Source organism: Prorops nasuta, unplaced genomic scaffold, assembly GCF_024137725.1.
Source record: "Prorops nasuta isolate Cenicafe-Biocafe unplaced genomic scaffold, Cenicafe_Pnas_1.2 PNAS00004, whole genome shotgun sequence".
In the NCBI taxonomy this organism is placed as follows: domain Eukaryota; kingdom Metazoa; phylum Arthropoda; class Insecta; order Hymenoptera; family Bethylidae; genus Prorops; species Prorops nasuta.
In genome coordinates, this window is record NW_027116801.1 from 6,569,897 (window position 1) to 6,588,622 (window position 18,726).

At 34.6% G+C, this 18,726-nt stretch overlaps 5 protein-coding genes and 1 pseudogene across 9 annotated transcripts; 4 read left to right on the forward strand and 2 right to left on the reverse strand.

The window, feature by feature from the left end:
* The first annotated feature begins 1,374 nt into the window (after nt 1–1,374).
* LOC136772453 (tetraspanin-11-like) lies at nt 1,375–8,347 on the forward strand. 5 transcript variants are annotated; one of them, XM_066725461.1, is made up of 9 exons: nt 1,375–1,629; nt 4,313–4,395; nt 4,650–4,862; nt 4,970–5,155; nt 5,902–6,024; nt 6,722–6,775; nt 6,849–6,941; nt 7,053–7,136; nt 7,200–8,347. In XM_066725461.1, the coding sequence occupies exons 2-9, from the start codon at nt 4,348–4,350 to the stop codon at nt 7,260–7,262; spliced, it is 864 nt and encodes a 287-aa protein (XP_066581558.1). In that variant the 5' UTR covers nt 1,375–1,629; nt 4,313–4,347; the 3' UTR covers nt 7,263–8,347. The 5 variants fall into 5 exon arrangements, with proteins under 5 accessions (XP_066581558.1, XP_066581557.1, XP_066581556.1 ...); XM_066725460.1 differs by having other exon boundaries at nt 1,375–1,621; XM_066725459.1 differs by having other exon boundaries at nt 1,375–1,617.
* Nucleotides 8,348–8,823: 476 nt separating this feature from the next.
* Nucleotides 8,824–9,950, forward strand: LOC136772586 (carbonic anhydrase 1-like). Its single transcript, XM_066725651.1, has 4 exons — nt 8,824–8,836; nt 8,908–9,045; nt 9,161–9,508; nt 9,591–9,950. Exons 1-4 carry the CDS (start codon nt 8,824–8,826, stop codon nt 9,830–9,832), a joined length of 741 nt encoding a protein of 246 aa, XP_066581748.1. The 3' UTR covers nt 9,833–9,950.
* Nucleotides 9,951–10,327: 377 nt separating this feature from the next.
* On the forward strand, nt 10,328–12,915 carry LOC136772755 (uncharacterized; annotated as a pseudogene).
* A 113-nt stretch (nt 12,916–13,028) lies between these two features.
* Nucleotides 13,029–14,861, reverse strand: LOC136772756 (MYCBP-associated protein-like). Its single transcript, XM_066725883.1, has one exon. It carries the CDS (start codon nt 14,859–14,861, stop codon nt 13,029–13,031), a length of 1,833 nt encoding a protein of 610 aa, XP_066581980.1.
* Nucleotides 14,862–15,010: 149 nt separating this feature from the next.
* Nucleotides 15,011–16,425, forward strand: LOC136772757 (carbonic anhydrase 1-like). The gene is made up of 6 exons (XM_066725884.1): nt 15,011–15,083; nt 15,175–15,360; nt 15,481–15,622; nt 15,699–15,804; nt 15,868–16,092; nt 16,204–16,425. The coding sequence occupies exons 1-6, from the start codon at nt 15,011–15,013 to the stop codon at nt 16,423–16,425; spliced, it is 954 nt and encodes a 317-aa protein (XP_066581981.1).
* Nucleotides 16,426–16,579: 154 nt separating this feature from the next.
* Nucleotides 16,580–18,552, reverse strand: LOC136772889 (uncharacterized). Its single transcript, XM_066726127.1, has 6 exons — nt 18,215–18,552; nt 17,891–18,091; nt 17,632–17,804; nt 17,266–17,543; nt 16,868–17,121; nt 16,580–16,754 (listed from the first exon to the last, which is right to left on the reverse strand). The coding sequence occupies exons 1-6, from the start codon at nt 18,442–18,444 to the stop codon at nt 16,580–16,582; spliced, it is 1,311 nt and encodes a 436-aa protein (XP_066582224.1). The 5' UTR covers nt 18,445–18,552.
* Between the last annotated feature and the right edge of the window lie 174 nt (nt 18,553–18,726).

The following is an 18,726-nucleotide window of genomic DNA, read 5'->3' on the forward strand; positions in this document are numbered from 1 at the left end:
CAGTTTTATTTTTACACTCCACTACTGTATAAAATATACATATATAATATTATATTTCCCTTTCCTCTCATCTATCCTTTACCTATAGAGATAAGCTCCCTTAGATTTTTGTATAAATTAAAACATTACAACGCTAGTTGTTCGTTTAGAGTGATTTTCACGTGCAATTCGTCCATTCTATGTAAGTAACCTTATACTGAAAGTTATTAAGAACGTTAAAGCCTTTTACTCATGGTTGAATAATATTTAAGATAAACGAGAACTCGAATGATACTGTAAAAATTGTTAATATCTAATAATAAATTTATTATATTTACACAAATGTTTTTCTTTTTTCAATCATAATTAATTTTTGTGAAATAAATTGTTTTAGCCTAGCGGCAAGACTGATAGCACAGGATAATCTCGAACAATTTGGAATAGCCTCCAAATTAATTAAGATCTTAAATCACTTTTAACCTTCCAACACTGGTAAACCAAGCTATTTGCATTAAGGACTTGTTACGCCACTAATCGAAGATCCAATTTTCTGAGTAACGTTAATCAGTGAACCTCCCGTACCACGTTAATAGATTTTATGTGCTCGCGCGAGCAGCTGACAAAATTCTTTTTCCTTAAAAATGAATAGTGAAACTTAATTATTTTTAATAATATTTCAATTGCACTCTGAAACTCATGGTTACGTAACAATGTTACCCACATCACTTAAAATTAAATAAAGATAAAAAATCCGTTCAATTATTGTCACGCAAATCACTATTATTATTTATAAATTCGATTAAAATTTAAAGAAAACTGTAAACATTTTGTTTCGTCGGAATTTACTTTGATTATTCACATGGGATTTTAGATACCTATACAAACATAATACAAATCCAGTATAGTATTTTCACTGATATTTTTTTCAAGAGTCTATAATGAAATTTATGCTATTTCTTCTTGGCACACTGCAATTTTTGATTGAATAAACTTGAAAAATTATACGAGGTTGGCGCCACAAAATTATCAGTAAAGTATATAGCCCAGCTGATAATTTTTAAAAAGTAGGAATAAAATTTGTACAATACGGTATAGGAAGCTTCGAAACTGTCACTTCTCGGGCATCGAGTCACTTATGGAATGGCTCGAATTTATATACTGAATAAAATAGTGGAAAGTGAGAGAGAAGTCCGGAGCTCGGTGATGTTGGGAATGACGCGATGAAAACAATCCGTTTCATGGCCCGGCACTCACGGTGTTCGTAGGGCTTTACGCGGATGGGGGTTGAAGGGGTAGAATTTTGAAGGGGTTTGCCAGGGCGCCGGCGTGCAGCATCTCGGGAGTCGGATCAGGCACACGCAGACGCATCTCGGCCAGCGTCATCGTTACCGAAAGCAGAGAAGGCAGAGAGAAGCCGTGGTCGTCTGTGCTAATAAACGTGGAACACGGCAGGGTCCAAAGCAAATCAAGCTCAGTGTGCATAGATGGAAGGATGAAAGATGGAAGGTGAAATGAAGACGCGTTTGCAGTGGGGCAAAGGGGGTGGTTTTGCCTTTCGCTTTAAATCGAGGACCGAGCTGCTGGTGAAAACAAAAGGAAGCTGCTAGAGTCGAATGTTGCTGTAGAAGATTTTACGGAGTAGGTAATACGGTACGGTGCAGGATAGTGATAAAGAAAAACGCGAGGATCCATGTTGTGTCGAGAGAATCGGATAGGGCTGTGGGAAGAGGGGATGAAAAAGAGGTGAGGGTGGGGGTGGTCGTGGAGGGGAAGCTGCTGGGGACGGCAACAGGGAAAAGGGGGGGGGGTGGACGGAGAGGCGAGGATTGTGGATGGGGACGAGGGTGGGGAAAGGGGTGAGGGGTGAGGGTAGCCGAAGGCAGGGATATAGACACGAATACTATATACATTATGTGTGTATGTGTGCGTTTCGGGAGCAGATGACGCTCAGGCTAGGGAAAGTCGTGCAGTTGCTTCCGACAGTTGTTGGCTCGCGAGTGCTGTGAGAGTATCTCGTGTCTCTTAAGGGAAAAGTATGATCGCTTCCAGGACTAAACCACTGTCGAACACGTGAGAGAGTGAGTGGTCGCGGGGAGGGCAGCATCCCCTTTTGCTCCAACTCTACTTACGCGTAAAGAGGACTCGTCCTGATCCTTCGCTTCTTCTCCCTCTTTTTTTATCCCTTCTTTCCCCTCTCTCCCTCTTTTCCCATTTGTCCGTGCATCTCCTCCTGAGTCCCGATGCCTCAGTGATATTTTCTACGCTATTTTAACACGGTAGATCATTCTTGAGAAACAGTGACCGTCCACACAACACTGCTAAATTTTTTATCACCTGAGAAATTCCTTAAACGCGATGTACCAACCGTAAACCACCTGTGCGCTTGATGCAATCCTCCTGCGTACTCTTAAATACAACCCCTGCATGGGAGAATCTCACGTATCCACTTATGTTGACTATACCCTCTCCTAACTATCGTCTCTGATCTTTTATTTCAATTAATTTCTCCTCGAATTCTCCACCATCGATTTCTCAATTCGCGCACATTCAACTAACCATTAACGAAAATTTCGTCGCTTTTAAGTGGATTGCTTTTTCTAGTTGGGCGACATGTAATGTAAGTGAAACGCTTATTCAAATTTGCATTTTTTTCTCGTTGACTCGCAAGCTTTTCTCTGTGTCGCAAGTTAAACAAATTATGTTTTATAATATAAATGTTGGATTTATACATCTTTTTGTACTGTCCCAGTTGTCCTTAGCGCGATTATTTTCTCGAGCATCTGATATTAGATCTGCGATTATTCAACATTATTATGGAAGGTTTTAGTCACTATTCTATTGGATCCATTGAATATACCCACACATTTGTGTAGTCGCTGTGAGACGCATATATAGTACTTGTATGAAGCACTGATGATTCAGACGTCTCTGTTACATTCTAGCCTATAGTCTATGAGTCGATTCAATTTATGCGAAAAATTAACAAATCAAATTTTAGCTTTTGCATAAGAAAATGTCTGCTCAGCAGAATTTCCCACTCGTCGCAATTCGGTCAGCCCTTAATAAAGCTTGACTCTTTCAATTGATCAAATTAGCGTATGGAAGACATGTGTCATGTGCTTCCGGTTCATGTCGTTTTGCGCTCGCAGCAATATTATTAAAGCAATGTCGTTCATCGGGAAGTCGATAAACTATTTGCATGCACGAAATTTGCTGATTTGTTATCGTACGAGGTGATAATAATACTTGAAAAATTTTTAGTCATGAAATGATGAAGTATATATAGGGACATTCGAATTAGTTAAATTTTGCCAACTTAAATAAAGTAAGTCTCTGTATAGTTTTGTCGCGGATTACGTATTCCGCAGAGCTTATGGTAAAGCAAAGAGCACTTTGACCAATGTTCTCTCTCGGCAAATGATGAATAAAATAGGAGTGAAAGTCAAAGGAATAAACTTCTCTCGGCGTAATTCTTTTGTTTCATCTATTTACCACTTTTTTCTGCTTTTTTATCTTCGTCCTCGCGCGATGATTTTCTTATATTGAGTAACCAAGTACCGTCATTCGGGGTGAAATTGATCTTCAGCTGTGAGATTGATCATATCAGATACAGTGAGTTATATTTAAACTTTTCCAAATTAAATATTTAACATAGCATATTGTCATTTTATATAACAAGTCGAATATTTTTTTTAATATATATATATATATATATATATATATATATATATATAACAATAATATAATAATAGTAATTATTTATAGAAAATGATCGATATCACGCGAAAATGATCAGTTCTACCTCCAATGAAGGTAGCAAAGTCATTCAAAAGGGAATTTTACGATGCAAATTCACAACCACATTCGCGTAAGTTTAAAATACCTGATTTAAGCTTCGTGACCTTATTCCTATTTTTACTCCCTCCTTAAACGCTTCCATTTGATCCATTATTTCCGTTTCGTATGGATGAGCGCACCACTATGTGGGCAATTGAAATATTTTTATCAAGGCCTATACGCTATCGCGGCGAAATAATAAAATACCTTAAATTTCCAAGCGGCAACTGCTTTCATTGCTGGAGTTTTTGATGTCTCAAGAATTTCCCGAATGCAAAGAGAATTCATCTGATTAATTTAGAATCATGTCTCCTGTTCTGACATCAAACGTTTCATTCGTTATCTCCTACTGAAAAATTCTCAGTAGGACCATTATTGTATTTACGAAAACTGTCTAAATTAAATAGTTATATCATAGTATAGGCGAAAATTGCATGTAAGGTGAACACTAAAAATGGGAAATATATTATAATGTATGAATTATTTATGTTTACAGATTGCTGATACGTTATACGCTTGAGAATAACCGGCATGAAATACCTTAAAATTGCCCTATTCTCATTCAACCTATTGATATGGGTAAATGCAACTTTCAATTATTTGATCCATTGCACGTATCTCCTTATAATGGATATATTGCAATATTATTCAAATCAAAATAACATGAAATGAAATCTTATAAAATTCAAACGAAAAAAAAAGCTAGAAAATTAATCTGTCTAGAACGATATAATTTACTTTATGCTATTATTGGATCTTTGTCAGTGTTCATTTATTCGTTTGTTGTCAGTGTCATTGACAAAGCTATTGAAAATAATGAAAATATTTCGTAGCTGGCAGGATGCACGGTATTGGTGATAGGGGCCTGGCTTTTATTGGAGCCAAGCAAAGGTCATCTGTTGAATCTTTTCGTACCTGACACGACACCACACGAGACGATTAATCTAGTAGCCTACAGCCTATTAGGTTTAGGATTCACCGTTTTGACAGTGGGATTCTTCGGTTGTCGCGCAGCTCTACGTGGCAACCAATGTATCCTCGCCACGGTAAGTTATCACTCTCTTGCAGCTTCTATACTTGTATATTAAGAGTGACTTCAATATAAATGCCGAAGAGGGGTCGATAATCTATTTTTATCGTGACATTGCTGCAGTATATGAGTATGTTGGTCGCCCTAATCATCACGGAATTGGTGACGGCTGCCATCGGTGGATTCATGACATTCCGAATACTCTCCAATCTCGAGGAGAGACTCACCAATAAATTATCTAAAGATTATGGCCACGACGTGAGCAGCGATCTCCCTTTCACCCACAGCTTCGATTTTGCACAGTACAAGGTATTTTATGTGATCTTATTTCAACAGTCTTTATTTACAGAGCAGTCATGCTATACTATACCTTACAGTTTTTCATTCAAATCCCTAGTGTATTAATACCTTGTGATATTACCTGCCTGGTAAAAATACCGAATCAACATACTCCTAACTTTTACGACGATGTTTTATTGTTTATTTCTATTAATAAACTGTATCCTTCCAGAAATAATGTTCCGGAGTAAATAACAGAACTTGTTTAAATGTTATATGCGGTCTTTCGTGTTATTTCTGTTCTTTTTAGGGGATTTATTTTTGTAATATTTTCAGCACTTGCTTTTAGCTAAATTAATAATAACTCGCGTCTGAAATCAATACCTTACATCCACTTTTATTAATTAAATACTGCAGAAAATAAGTAGCTACTACTGCTTTCACGCTTATTTTTAAATTCTTTCTTTAGTTAAAGATTATAGATTTTAGGCTGGTACGGGCTTTATTAAATAACGTATAATCTGCGATGTGATAAAATATTAAAGGCTTAGATTACATCTATGTAATTAAATATACACTAGTTTACCTGTAGAATAGAATTACAATTAAAGCCAAAGTGTAAATGTTCTTGAAGCATGTAAACACGAACTGTATTCAGGGATAAATCATAAATTGTATGTTGTATGAAATGTATAGTTTGACGTTGCATGGAAAGAATTTTGCTCATGAATGCGTATTATGATGGTCCAAAGAGCGGTGGGATTGTACTATTTCAGTTTAATTGCTGTGGAATACACGGGGATGGTGACTACAATGGTACGGCATGGTGGAGGGATGGACAAATCTCTGGTGTTAGAAGACAAGTTCCGCTCACGTGTTGTGTTCTCAAAAATACCGAGGTAATGTTTACAATTAATTTTAACACAAAAAACAAAAATTATGAATAAACTACCATGTAATATTATTGATTGATTATTCTAAAATGTTGACATGTATGGTTATGAAACTTAGCATTTAATTTCAAAAATTTTATGAAAAAAAGGGCTTTACATTATTTTCAGGACTTTACAATATTCTGAATAGCTTACTTGTTTTTAATTGGAAAACTTTTTACAATCAAATCTGGCAATACGCGTACGAAATTTTCATCTACCTCATTCCTTACTGGACGGGAGGGCAATTAAAACTAATAATAACATCGCTTGGGCTCTAGAAATTTTGTATAAAATAAACATTGGTGAATGGTTATTTAAAAACATGCTTTTGTAATTATTCATCAACATTATTTAATGTGTGCGTATAATTTTGTTCTATCTTTTCTTTCACAAGCTCTTTTTAATATATTTAATGGTTTCGCTGATTTTTTGCTTTAGGGTAGCATTTAAATTAAATGACGTACTTTGAGTAGACTATTCAGCCTTCGTGTAATTCTCACTACAACTCACATGAATAAATAATGACTATCTGCGTAATCCTGCTAACTATATAGTTTTTTCATATTATTTTTTAGTTCAATACAGGAACATGTTTTAATTTACTAAATTAATTAATCAACAATGTTCTTCTTCTTGAATCTCGCAAATTTTCACTTTACAGATTAAAAATACTGGTAGTCCAATGAGTGTTGTATCGAGGGTTTTTCATAAAAACGTAAGCTCAACCATTTCTATTTTAATCAGGTAATATTGTCTTACGAAATTTTTGATAAATCTAGTTATTGCAGACGGAAAAGCCGTGGCTTCACCCACAACCGAGGGATGAAGCTGCGTGTCAAATCGGAGACCCGGCAGGTCATGAAGGATTCAGGCACAAAGAGGTATTTGTCATTTTAAAAAATATTCTCCATTCATTAATCTTATCATGTTAAAGAGCTAATATTTATTTGTTGTGTGAAATGAATACAAACACGGAAATAATACATTTACAGGGTTGCCTTACTAAAGTTACAAATTGGCTTCAATGTGAAAGCTTTACGTTGGTCTTCTTGGGAATGGCGATGGCTGGCATACAGGTGGTTAGAAATGACTAATTTGTAATACCATGAGATTATAATAAACCAATTATAATGTTTCAGACTTTTGGAATAATTACTTCTGCTTTTCTTTGTCGAACCATCAGAGATATGGGCGTCGATTGAATTTTTTACTCGGATTACATTACGAATTATTGACACACGAAGAATTAAAAAACAAACAAAAAGTGCTGCCGTTCTTACCTACGACTCGATAATTTTGTAACACAAAAGAAAGAATAAGAAAATATATTATATCGATATAAAATAACAATAGGCTGATATTCGTTAAAACGAAGGATATTGTAAATTGGCTAAATTATTAAGTATAATTTATTTTTACGACAAACTGCGAAGTAGAAATTTATTTATCAAGAGATTATGATTGTTCAATATATCTTCGTAATACTCCCGTCCCTTATAGTATAAATAAAGTGAATAGCTAAGTTGGGAACACGAAGAGATATTATATTATACTACCTATAAGCATGTAAAACGGGAATTGTAATTAGAATATTAATGAATTGCGTCTACATTTAATTTTACTTTATGCGATGTTCCCTTGTTAGAGATTCATTTTGTATAGATACATAAATGTGGGACGTCGTACCAAAGAAAGTGTTTAAATGAAAATGTATATTGTACATAATGATTATACTCGGTCATCGTGCTCATTTAGAAATATTCGCGGTGACATCGCGAAATCGATAATTAACGATTGTTCAGCTGCGTGCCAAGCTAGAAAAATATCTATTTAAGGACTAATTTGTACATTGAGCGCGAAGCGTGGGATAAAACACGTTTCAATGCTTCTCTATAAGGAAAACTAATTTTTTACTCTGATTTATACGTTGCCTAATTTTATGAAGAAATCACCTTATTTTAAGGAAAATAATGGAATTTCAGAATATTTTAGAGCATAATGATTGAGAGCTTGGGTGTATTTAACGTACGTGTTATGTGTTTAGAGGCTCGCCGTAGTACAAGTACTATTCGCATTCGAAAAATATATATTTATATGTCAGCATACAGAGTCAAACTATATATTGTTTACAAGATTTGTTGATAAATAACTTCTTTCCGAGGACTTTTGGCAAAGATGAAGAGATTTAACATCGATCGAAACGTTGGAAACTAGTTTTTATTCTCGACAATATGACAATTAATAACCAGTTCGCACGTAGAATAACATATGTCAATAATAAAAATATTGTTCGTTAAAGAAACGTCCATTTTATTTAAACAATTCATAAACTACATATAGAAGAATGAATTTTTGTGACTTTTTTCATATGAATAATATTACCCTAAACATTCATATTCACGAAAAACTTTATTTTTAGAAAATATTTTCTTCTATCTCTTTTTATTTCACGATTTCATAAAAATTATGCAAATTGTATTATATTAATACAAATGAAGCACCATTAACATTATAATCTTTTGTTGGGACCACACATTGCCAAACATTTCACTATCAGTCGATAGGTTGTCATGGTTGCAAATGATCAATAATAATGCAGGGTGAGTGAGCTACGCTTTTAAAATTATAAAAAAAGTAGTTTATACGAAATTATGCTTGTGCTCCAATTAAATATGCTACTGTGATTAGTAAAAATGAAATTCAAATGTTTTAATCTATTCGAAGTATTTTTTTTGTATAATTCTGTGGTAGAGAATAATCAAAATGCAGTGCGCTGGTAAGTCATATACTTACTTATTGAAATAGAGTTTATAAAGAGATAATTTTTTAAGTGAACATGAATTTAAGGTGACGTTCGAAAGGTTGGTCAAAGTCCTATTGACATTGACGAATCAAAAGTTATCAGAGCGACCTATCCTCCTCTCCTTATGAGTGGTCATTGGAATTTAGATGCAACGGCTAAAATTACTAACACAGGCAAAACAGGTAGAAAATAATAAAATATCTAGGTTAAAAGTTTCCTTAACGTATGTACAACTGTTAAACATTAATGACAGCTGTTATTCCAACTTTAAAATTATTAAATGTTTGTCGGATTTAGCTCAAATAACTGTGAGAGGTGATCGTCCGACTCTCCAAGGAGGACCTTTCGTAGATGATGTGTATGAACTATCGGAAATAGTTTTCCATTGGGGTGCTTCGGATTGTAAAGGAGCAGAGCATACTTTAAATGGAACATGGTTTACCATGGAAGCACAAGCTATACACTTTAATCGCAGATATGAAACTATCGAGAAATGTTACGATAAGAGAGACGGACTCGCCATTTGTGCATATTTCCTACAAGTTTACCAGCTTCCTCCGTGGGATGAGCATCCATTGTTCTCGAAAATTACCAACAATCTGCACAAAATAACTCAATATCTCTCCTCCATAGATACTTCAGCTAGTAAAATTTGCTTCCCTGCTTTATTTTGTAATTTTTGGAACCTTTCAATTTCTCCATTGTATTTGTATTAATATGATTTTAGATTGCTTGTTGTGGATGAGACAGGCTTGCAGTACACCTGGATATTTTACATATTTTGGATCCACAACTACTTTCCATTACGACGAGTGTGTCACTTGGATTGTTTTTCCAGAGCCTATTCGAATATCGGCGCATCAGTCTAGTTTGTTCCGAATGCTGCGCGATAAACATGGGGAATGTATTCGTGAAAATTATCGAGAAGTACAGAAACTGAATGGACGGATCGTACAATATGTCACTTAATTATATCATGTTATTTTTGTTTTGATATTAAAAATAAAACGTATATCTGTTCAGTAATGCTTGGCTAATAGACAAATAAATTATTATATCCATAGTTTTGATTGTATCAATTTCTGAACCACTGCTATACAAATTCTTAGGAAATCCTATTTACAAATAGTTTTGACTATGTATTTAGATAATAACAATCTTAGCTGAATTATATAATAAAGATTAAAAGAAAATATATTCATAAATATTATTCATTTTATATTTACTGTATATTAAGCATTTATTATAATGTTGCCGTTAATTTATGCACGCAATCTCTCCTTATAACAAAATTCATTTTATTTTGAATGACGAGCTTTAATTTTATTTACAACAAACATATATATGTTTTGTTGGTCAAATTTAAGCAATCGAGCAACCCATAAAATAATGGTAACTTCACGTCTAGGATAAAATTTTCGTAACATATAACCCTAAATTTCGCCCCTTTCTAAATTTAACAAAATGCCACCAAAAAAATCTAAAAAGTCAAAAAAATCACGTTAGTATTAAATAGTATTCAGTGTTTACCTTTTGCTAAAATATTTTATATAATTTAAAGGTGAAAAATTGACTATACCTATTTCGACTTCTTCTTCTGGGGTGCCAAAATGGAGACAATCACCGGTAGATGTAAACTATAGTTTTGTATGGTCCCAAAAATTTTCGCCACTTCTTTTAATGGGTTACAATTTAAGCGATGGTGTGGCAACAATGGCAAATACTGGCAAAACTGGTATAGATATTTTAATCGCTTAGGTAGTGTAAGATCTCTTAAATGTCTTAAAGAATTTTCAAGTAAAATAATTGTTTTTAGTTACAATCCAGCTAAGCGATAGATATTTACCTTGCATATATGGAGGCCCTCTAAATAATGATAGATTTATGTTTGATAAAGTACAGTTTCGTTGGGGCCAAGATAATTGTAAAGGAGCAGAACATTCTATAAATAATATGTGGTAACTGATAAAACTTGTCAAGTATCAATAAATATCTGATTTTAATATTTATAATATAAAAAATACGATAAATTAGGTACTCTATGGAAGCTCAAATCCTACACTGGAACACTCGCTATGAATCTATAGAAGAATGTTACAAAAAACCTGATGGATTTGCCATAATGTCATATTTCTTACAAGTAAAATTTACAGAAAATTTTCTCGATCAAATGAGTAATAATTTGTTTTATTAGGCCGTCGGATGTCCAGATGCACCAGCAAATTGTGGTTTTGCACGGATTACAGATAATTTAATGAATATTAGAAAAATGGGTACTGAAACACAAATTCCCCCAGGTGAATTGAAGGAAAATATAACATTCTGTGTTCAATATAAAATTTTTATTTTATTTTAATAGATTGCCTTCATTGGATGTTAGAAGCTTGTGCATTTTCTGGATACTATACTTACATGGGCTCATTACCGACTTATCCATATCAGGAATGTGCCATTTGGATTATTGTGCCAAATCCAATAAGGATATCAAAGAAGCAGGTAGGATAAAATTATAAGAATTAATTAGTTTAATTAGTTATCCATTAATGTTTATTTTTAATCATACAGGTAGAAGCATTTAGGTCACTGTATGATTACAAATGGGATCATATACAAGAAAACACTAGAGCTCAACAAGCACTTCATGGACGTCAAATATGGTACGCTCTTGACAGTTTAAATATGTAAAAACAAATAAAAAAGAAAAAGCAAAGAAATAAATTTGGTTTTCGCTGAAATTTTAAAGTTTACAGAATTCATTATTACTTTCAATTATTAGTAAATTATTGCTGATTAGTTACAATGGCTTTTAAATATACAGGTTTAATTGGTACGTAAAAACTTCAATTTATTAACCTCTAATAAGATTATAGGCTAGAAATTTTAAATTGCGTAATACAAATTGGAATATGTCAAGGTTTGGTAAAAACTGGTCAATCACCGATAAATATAGACGATAATATTGTTCGTGAAAAAAGGTTTCCACCTTTATTTCTAAATGGACATTGGCTAAACGATGGAGATGCAGTTTTATCTAACACAGGAGAAACTGGTAAAATTTTTTAGCCAGCTTTCATCTAACGAGTATATCAGATCTCATTACTTTTTTCACTGATTTAGCTTCAACTATATTCGTAAAAGTTTACAAATTTATTCTATAAATTATTCATGCCTTTTTTAAAGCGAAAGTTATATTGACTGGAAATCGTATTCCCTCCTATGTTACTGGTGGACCATTAATGCGGGATGAGTATGAATTTTACGAGACCAATTTTCATTGGGGCGAAGAAGATTGCATGGGTGCGGAACATAGGATAAATGATACATGGTAAGAGATGCGATGAAATGTAGTGAAAGATCTTACCTGAATTTTCGTTAAGGTTCTCATTGGAAGCTCAAGCAATACATTGGAATCGGAAATACAAGATTTTCGAGGAATGTTTGAACCATTCGGACGGCATTTGCACGCTGACTTATCTTTTTCTAGTATTACCAAAATATACTTCATTAAATTTTTTATAAAAATCTACTCCTGCCTTATTTATATAATTGTTTTCCAATCCATAGGTGCGTGCTGGATACTGTACTCGAAATAATCCACAACTCGAGAGAATTACAGGAAATCTGAAGTATATAATCGAGCCTGGCTCACAGAAAAAAATACCAGCAAGTAAATGAATGTCTTTGTCAAGTTTTGCAGAATTAATGAAATGTGAGATATTTGTTAATTTGGTGAATTTTAGACTCATTAGCTTGGATGCGGGGAGCAACGCGCTGTGGTAGATATTATAGTTATCATGGATCATTTAATAGAGGAGATTTCCCTGAGTGCAATACTTATATAATTTTCCCTGCTATGATTCCAATCCATTCGTCCCAAGTAAATTTTTCATCAATAAACTCCATCATCCTTCAATTTCCTCAACAAATGTTATTTTCTTTTGTAGCTGGCAGAATTTAGAAAATTAAAAAATTATGATGGCCAGTGCATTAAATCGAATCACAGGAAAATACAACTACTAAAAGGTAGAAGAATATTTGTATCTACAGATTAGAAAGCAAATCACAACAAATCAAATAAAATATTTAATAATTATATTTGACTTATTGTTAAGTTTTATTTCTTTACGACGATTACACACTTGAAAAATATTTATTGATGCGTGCTTTAATTAACGCTGGTATGAAGCCTATTGAAAGAATCGACAATTATACAGATATTTTTAATGGTATCTCCCAACTTTTGAAAAATACGAATATAAAGTATCTGGCTGTAAATATGGTACTGCTGTATATCATAGTTATTTGTTTTCGTACTAGTATCGCTTTTGGCATCTGCATTCTCCTCCTCAGATTTTAAAAGTATTTCCATGAAATCTAATTTATTATCGAACATTTTCACTTCGCCTAACAAACAACTGTCAATAACCAGTTTAGATTCAGTCTCGAAATTATTAAAAAATGAACACAATGTATTATACACCATTTGATGTTTACTAATGTAATTAAATTGATAAACACCTGGTTGCAAACATTGCGAACAAAAATGGCAAAATTGATCAAACATTTGTTTCCTATACGTTGGGTCCTTCAACTGGAGCAACTTTTCTCGCAAATCCATAACGGATAAATTCCATTCTGATGCACTTTCCTTTTTTACGCTAGAGTACAAATCACGTAACTTTTGAATTACTGCCGGGTGATAATTGTAACAAGGATTTTTTGCATTGAATATTTCACGTTCCAAAAATAAGGATTGATACGGAGGCTCTGGTAATGACGGATGATAAACTTTCTCAAGAACATCTTCTAGAAGGTCATGAATAATTTTGTCGCGTATTTGAGAATCTAAATATTTGTCGATATTGAGTTTTTTATTTTTAACGCTATCACAGTCAACATCGGCACAGCCCCAAAATTTAAAAATAAGAGGAGAAGATACTATCTTCGGTATAGTAATTAATTTCCAAATTTCACAGGTCACCCCTGGTTTACGTGGCTTGTACCAACTAAGAATTCTCTCAGTTTGGCCAGCCATAATAATTGATTTACATTTGTCGAAGAAGAAAGAACTGATACGACGTCTAAATTTCAAATCCAAGCAATTTGTTTCTACTTTTTGCCAAAAATATTCTATCGCGCGATTTCCTTTGTTTTCAAAAAAAATTTCCTGTTCAATTAACGAAGTGTTTTTAGCGTAAAATTTCACACTCCAATTAATAGCCTTTGCATCTTTCTCGTCAATTAATTCGTGCTCCCAAACTATTTCTGTATCTTGTATCTTTAAAACCACCACTGAATCAGGTAAGCCCCAAGGATTTCTAACTGGTGGATCGTCGACTGGATTAATTGTAAAAGCTTCAGTAAGATTAGTTTTCTTCGGGAATTTATAATTTTCAATTACTAAATCATCCATCTCTGGTTCCTTCTCCACAAGGTTTTTCACCTCATTTGTCAATTCTTTCTTTCTCTTCTCCAAGTAAGAGTTACGCTTCCACATAGGTTTCTTAGGCTTTGCATTAAAAGTACCCTTTTCTTTTTGTATAAGTTTAGGTACACCGACGAACGTTAATTCTGGTTTAAGGTTCAATTGTTTCTTGGTCGGTACTAATGAAATATTTGGCTGGCAAAGGTCGCCTCTGTTAGGCAGGCTTTCGACGGTTAACCAAAATTCTGGACCACCGCGGTATTTATCAGGAATTACTGGTAAACCTTCCGTGGCATACTCCATAAGATTCCTCATCTCAATATGTTCCCGTACTTTCTCACAAGAATTTAAAATTTGTTCCGTTTTATCTCTGCCAATGGAAACTCTCAGATGCTCGTTCTGTCTTTTCCACTTGGCCAACCATTTCTTCCAATTTGCCAAACGTTTGTCCTCCTCAATCTCTGATGACTCCTTGCATACGAAATTATGGGTAACCGTTACTTGCGAAGAATTCGGTCCTATCATGATCCCATCATTATTCTTCCTGCTCCCAGTACTCTGCTTGTAATTCATCTCGCAGCGACAAATCTATTTGCGATTAATCTTTCATAAAACCTATATTATATAATTATATACATAAATCTTTGAGACATACTCTTCTCGTTTACTTTGTGAATATTGATGGTGAAGCGAATGAATCGAAATCGATAATCGAACTTGAAATGTTACTTATTCGTGTTGGTACGCATCAGAGATATCGTTTGATCTTAGTAACAATGGCTGATGCTAAAATAGGTATAGAATAAGTATAAAACGAGTGCTGATAAAGCGAGTATAAAAATTTATAAAGCATACCTGGCTGCAACATTGGACTTATCTATTTCAGATGCCAACGAAATCGATATTGAAAGTGTCGAATATATACAGCAGCTGGCTAGTACCGATGGTAGGTTAGAATCTCCCATCGATCTGAACATGTCTCACATGACGCAAATTCAACTACCACCTTTGCAGTGGCTCAATTACGAAATACCACCGAAAAAGCTGAAGATCGCTAATACTGGCTCAACCGGTAATTTTCTTAACAAAGCCACGTCACCATTATTAGTTTACTCTAATTCCGAATGATCTGTTGATAAAAAATATAGGATCTTCAAATTACAAATTTCTTCAATCTCTTCCGTTTGAACAGTGATTATAAGCGCCAAATGGGAAAGGGAACGGGCCCATTTATTCGGTGGTCCATTTTTGCAAAGTTTCATCTTTTCTCAAATTCATTTCCACTGGGGAGAAAACGATATGAGTGGAAGCGAGCACTATGTCGACGGTGGAAGGTAATAGAAAATTCCGCTAAACGTTCTCCAATTAGCATATTTGCAAACTACAAAAAGGTAAAAAAAAATGTTAAAGGATGCCCATGGAACTGCATGCAGTGCATTTTAAAAGTGATTACGCATCGCAGGAAGAGGCCCTACTCAAGCCGGATGGGATCGCTATTTTAGTATATTTTTTCAAAGTAAGACCAAACGAGAATAAAGCACGTACATATGCTTATCGCAAAAATGTTTAATCACCGAAGCTACAGGATCTGGAAAATCCGTATATCAACGAGATATTGCAAGCACTGAATTTTATTAGAGCTGCGCACACTTCCATCCGCTTGGTTCCGTCAACTCTTACAAATCTAATCAAACCTTTCGAGCATGATTATTTCACATATTGGGGATCGATAAAAATTTACAGACGTCCTTGCAGCGTACTTTGGCTGGTTTCGAGGGAACCAATTGGCATAACATCTGGACAGGTACTCAAGAGTTTTTCTCAATATATATATATATATATATATATATATATATATATATACATATGTATTATGTTTCTTGGATTATTTTTAAAAAAAGGTTCCTTTATACAGATAATGCAATTTCGAACACTACGCTCTGTCGATGAGACACCAATTCTTTCGAATTGTCGTCCATTGCAGGACAAACAAGATAGAACAATTTTTTACATCTCCCCATTGGGTTCCAACTACGCAACGTTATTACCAGTTTTCAGAAAATATCCAATTCGTGTAGATGCCGCGACAGATACAAATCTTGAAGATGTGAAAGGGAAAGAGTTTATTAGGAGCTAACAAATAGTAATTTGAATATAGATTACAGCATTATTCTTAAATAATATATCTATAAAAGTGTAATATTAATCCAATGATATACAGCAGTTGTATGTATCGTCGTGTGTGAAAGAAAGTTGGAGAGATATTAGCTGAAGCTTATGATAACCATTGATTACTTTCTTCGTCTACGACGTCGTTTTACTCGCTGTTTCCAGAGGTCGCAGTTGGAGTAGAGTAAAGCACAGTTCGCTCCACCCAATCCAAGAACTGAAGCTTTTACAGAATCCAACATTGCCGACCAAGGATTCACGTTTAATACCCTTCCAGAGACCCAACTCATTCCCAAGCTGAAAAGTAGGATTTCCATATTACCGAATCAATCACTGTACTAATTGATTCAATAGAACAATAATTAACAGAGAAAATAACTAAAATTTAATCAGACAAATGGAGTAATTACCTCCATACTGGTATCCAAATTCTACGTCCATCACCAGTCTCTTTGGAGTACTGATTATCCTCGCAAAGCATCCTACGTAAGCAATTACCCGAATCTATATCAGCCACCAATGCTGCTTCGATGGATCTCAAAACACGATGAGACAATTCGTTCAATTCTTCGTTTCCGCCGTAAGACAGTGAAGGAATACCATTGACGTTTCTTCGAAATCTAGTTCTAGTCGTGTCTGTCATCACAGTTACTGTATTTCCGTTCTAAAATTCATTCGTTTAAAACGTTATTGAATTTAAATATAATAGTGTGAAGGAAGAAGAAGTAGAAACTTGTATTCCTCGTAAGTACGAAAAATATTATAGTACTAGTGATGTTAAACTGTGTGTGAAGTGTGAAATAAGTACCGTGGCATTCATCAAGAGTTGTATAATAAAAAGTCCAAACGATAGGAAGGCCAGAGCGGTAAGTGCGATTTCGAAGAAGTCCCTTATGGAGAGTTCGTGTCCTTTTCCTTTCCCATGGTAGAAAGGTTTATGGTACTCTTCTTCGTGTTCGTATGGATGTGCAGGTACGTAAACTTCGTCGTGTTGTATTAGCGGAAAATCATGAGGACTAAAATGATCCGATGAGTGAGGAGGAGGGCCATAGCCTGGGTGGTGGCCAGTGGATGATGATAACATATCTGAGAATTTTATAGGTTAATGATAAACTTACTTTCGTTAAGTTTATAAAATTAATTCTATTTGAAGAATTGTATAAAAATCTAGTACCATCGTCCGAAGGTTCGTAATATCCCACTTTGGTGGTTGGTAATGGTGCCTGCACAGCAAACCCTGTAACTTCCCCATCAAATTCCTCAAAAGTTTCTTCCTCGAATCCTTGCTTCTTCTTCAGCTTCTTATGAGGTGCGTAATGCCGATATACGTCATCCAATGTAGTTGTACTGAACGCAAAACATTGCGATATTCAATAAACGAATGCACCTTTAGTTTTGACATCTATAGCATCTACATAAATCTTTTACTCTACCGTTGTAACCAATCTTTGTATTTGGAGCTGCCTTCGTCCGATAGTAGTTTATCGTGAATGGTAACATTATCATCATCCAAAAAATCTTCAAAATTTTTCGTTGATGATGGACCAGGTCGCCTCTTCACTCTCGCTGAAGCTACTCCTTTGAAAATTTCTTCAGCAATGTAACCGTGACACAGATATTCGTTCATTCTTTGTCTACAGGACAGCAAGCAACGTCGTTTAAACTCTCGTAAAATATTACATTTTTCCTTTCACTTCGATCGTATATATTAAGCAAACAATAAAACTGCATTGAATTGGAATAAAAATGAGTTATACCTATGAAAGTACATTTCTTCCATTGCTTTCACGAAGCTACCGTCGGCAATTTCTTCCTCGTCTGTCCTGGATTTGCTGATATTCTCGTACTGGTCGAGAAACAAAAAGGATCCTGGTAGCAAATCGATTGAAAGTATATCGTCCTGATTGATGCAAAATTCGTTGCCATCGTCAAAACACTCTTGCGAAAGGACGTGATTCACCAGCGAGAGAAAGATTAGTAGAAGCATGATACTTGCTACTGCAGGATACCCGAAGACTAGAAATGATGGAGACGCGTTAATGCAGCGACGGTCACTAACCGAAACACCGAGAGTACCACAGTACTGTGACTAAAAGGCGACACGCTCCTCAGATAATCCGTCCATCCGCTAGAAATAATTGCTTTAACTGTAACGATGCCAAGACTGCGTTACTGGAAGGCGTGTTTATATTCCGTGCTATATACTATTTACTCAAATAATGACAATAATTCTCACAGTTCGCAAATCTCGGACTCTTTATAAGCTCAT

Bases quoted from the DNA above. Each gene is read 5' to 3' on its own strand.
- LOC136772453 (XM_066725461.1), top strand. From the start codon at position 4,348: ATGAAATACCTTAAAATTGCCCTATTCTCATTCAACCTATTGATATGG. The intron at 5,156-5,901 runs GTATTTTATGTG...GTACTATTTCAG, and splicing joins TCGATTTTGCACAGTACAAG to TTTAATTGCTGTGGAATACA. The intron at 7,137-7,199 runs GTGGTTAGAAAT...ATAATGTTTCAG, and splicing joins TGGCGATGGCTGGCATACAG to ACTTTTGGAATAATTACTTC.
- LOC136772889 (XM_066726127.1), bottom strand. From the start codon at position 18,444: ATGCTTCTACTAATCTTTCTCTCGCTGGTGAATCACGTCCTTTCGCAA. The intron at 17,805-17,890 runs GTAGAGTAAAAG...TTTTGCGTTCAG, and splicing joins TACAAAGATTGGTTACAACG to TACAACTACATTGGATGACG. The intron at 17,544-17,631 runs GTACTAGATTTT...TAAAATTCTCAG, and splicing joins TTACGAACCTTCGGACGATG to ATATGTTATCATCATCCACT.
- LOC136772586 (XM_066725651.1), top strand. The intron at 9,046-9,160 runs GTAGAAAATAAT...TGTCGGATTTAG, and splicing joins TACTAACACAGGCAAAACAG to CTCAAATAACTGTGAGAGGT. The intron at 9,509-9,590 runs GTAAAATTTGCT...ATATGATTTTAG, and splicing joins CTCCATAGATACTTCAGCTA to ATTGCTTGTTGTGGATGAGA.
- LOC136772756 (XM_066725883.1), bottom strand. From the start codon at position 14,861: ATGAATTACAAGCAGAGTACTGGGAGCAGGAAGAATAATGATGGGATC.
- LOC136772757 (XM_066725884.1), top strand. From the start codon at position 15,011: ATGTTACTTATTCGTGTTGGTACGCATCAGAGATATCGTTTGATCTTA. The intron at 15,361-15,480 runs GTAATTTTCTTA...CCGTTTGAACAG, and splicing joins CGCTAATACTGGCTCAACCG to TGATTATAAGCGCCAAATGG. The intron at 15,805-15,867 runs GTAAGACCAAAC...TAATCACCGAAG, and splicing joins TTTTAGTATATTTTTTCAAA to CTACAGGATCTGGAAAATCC.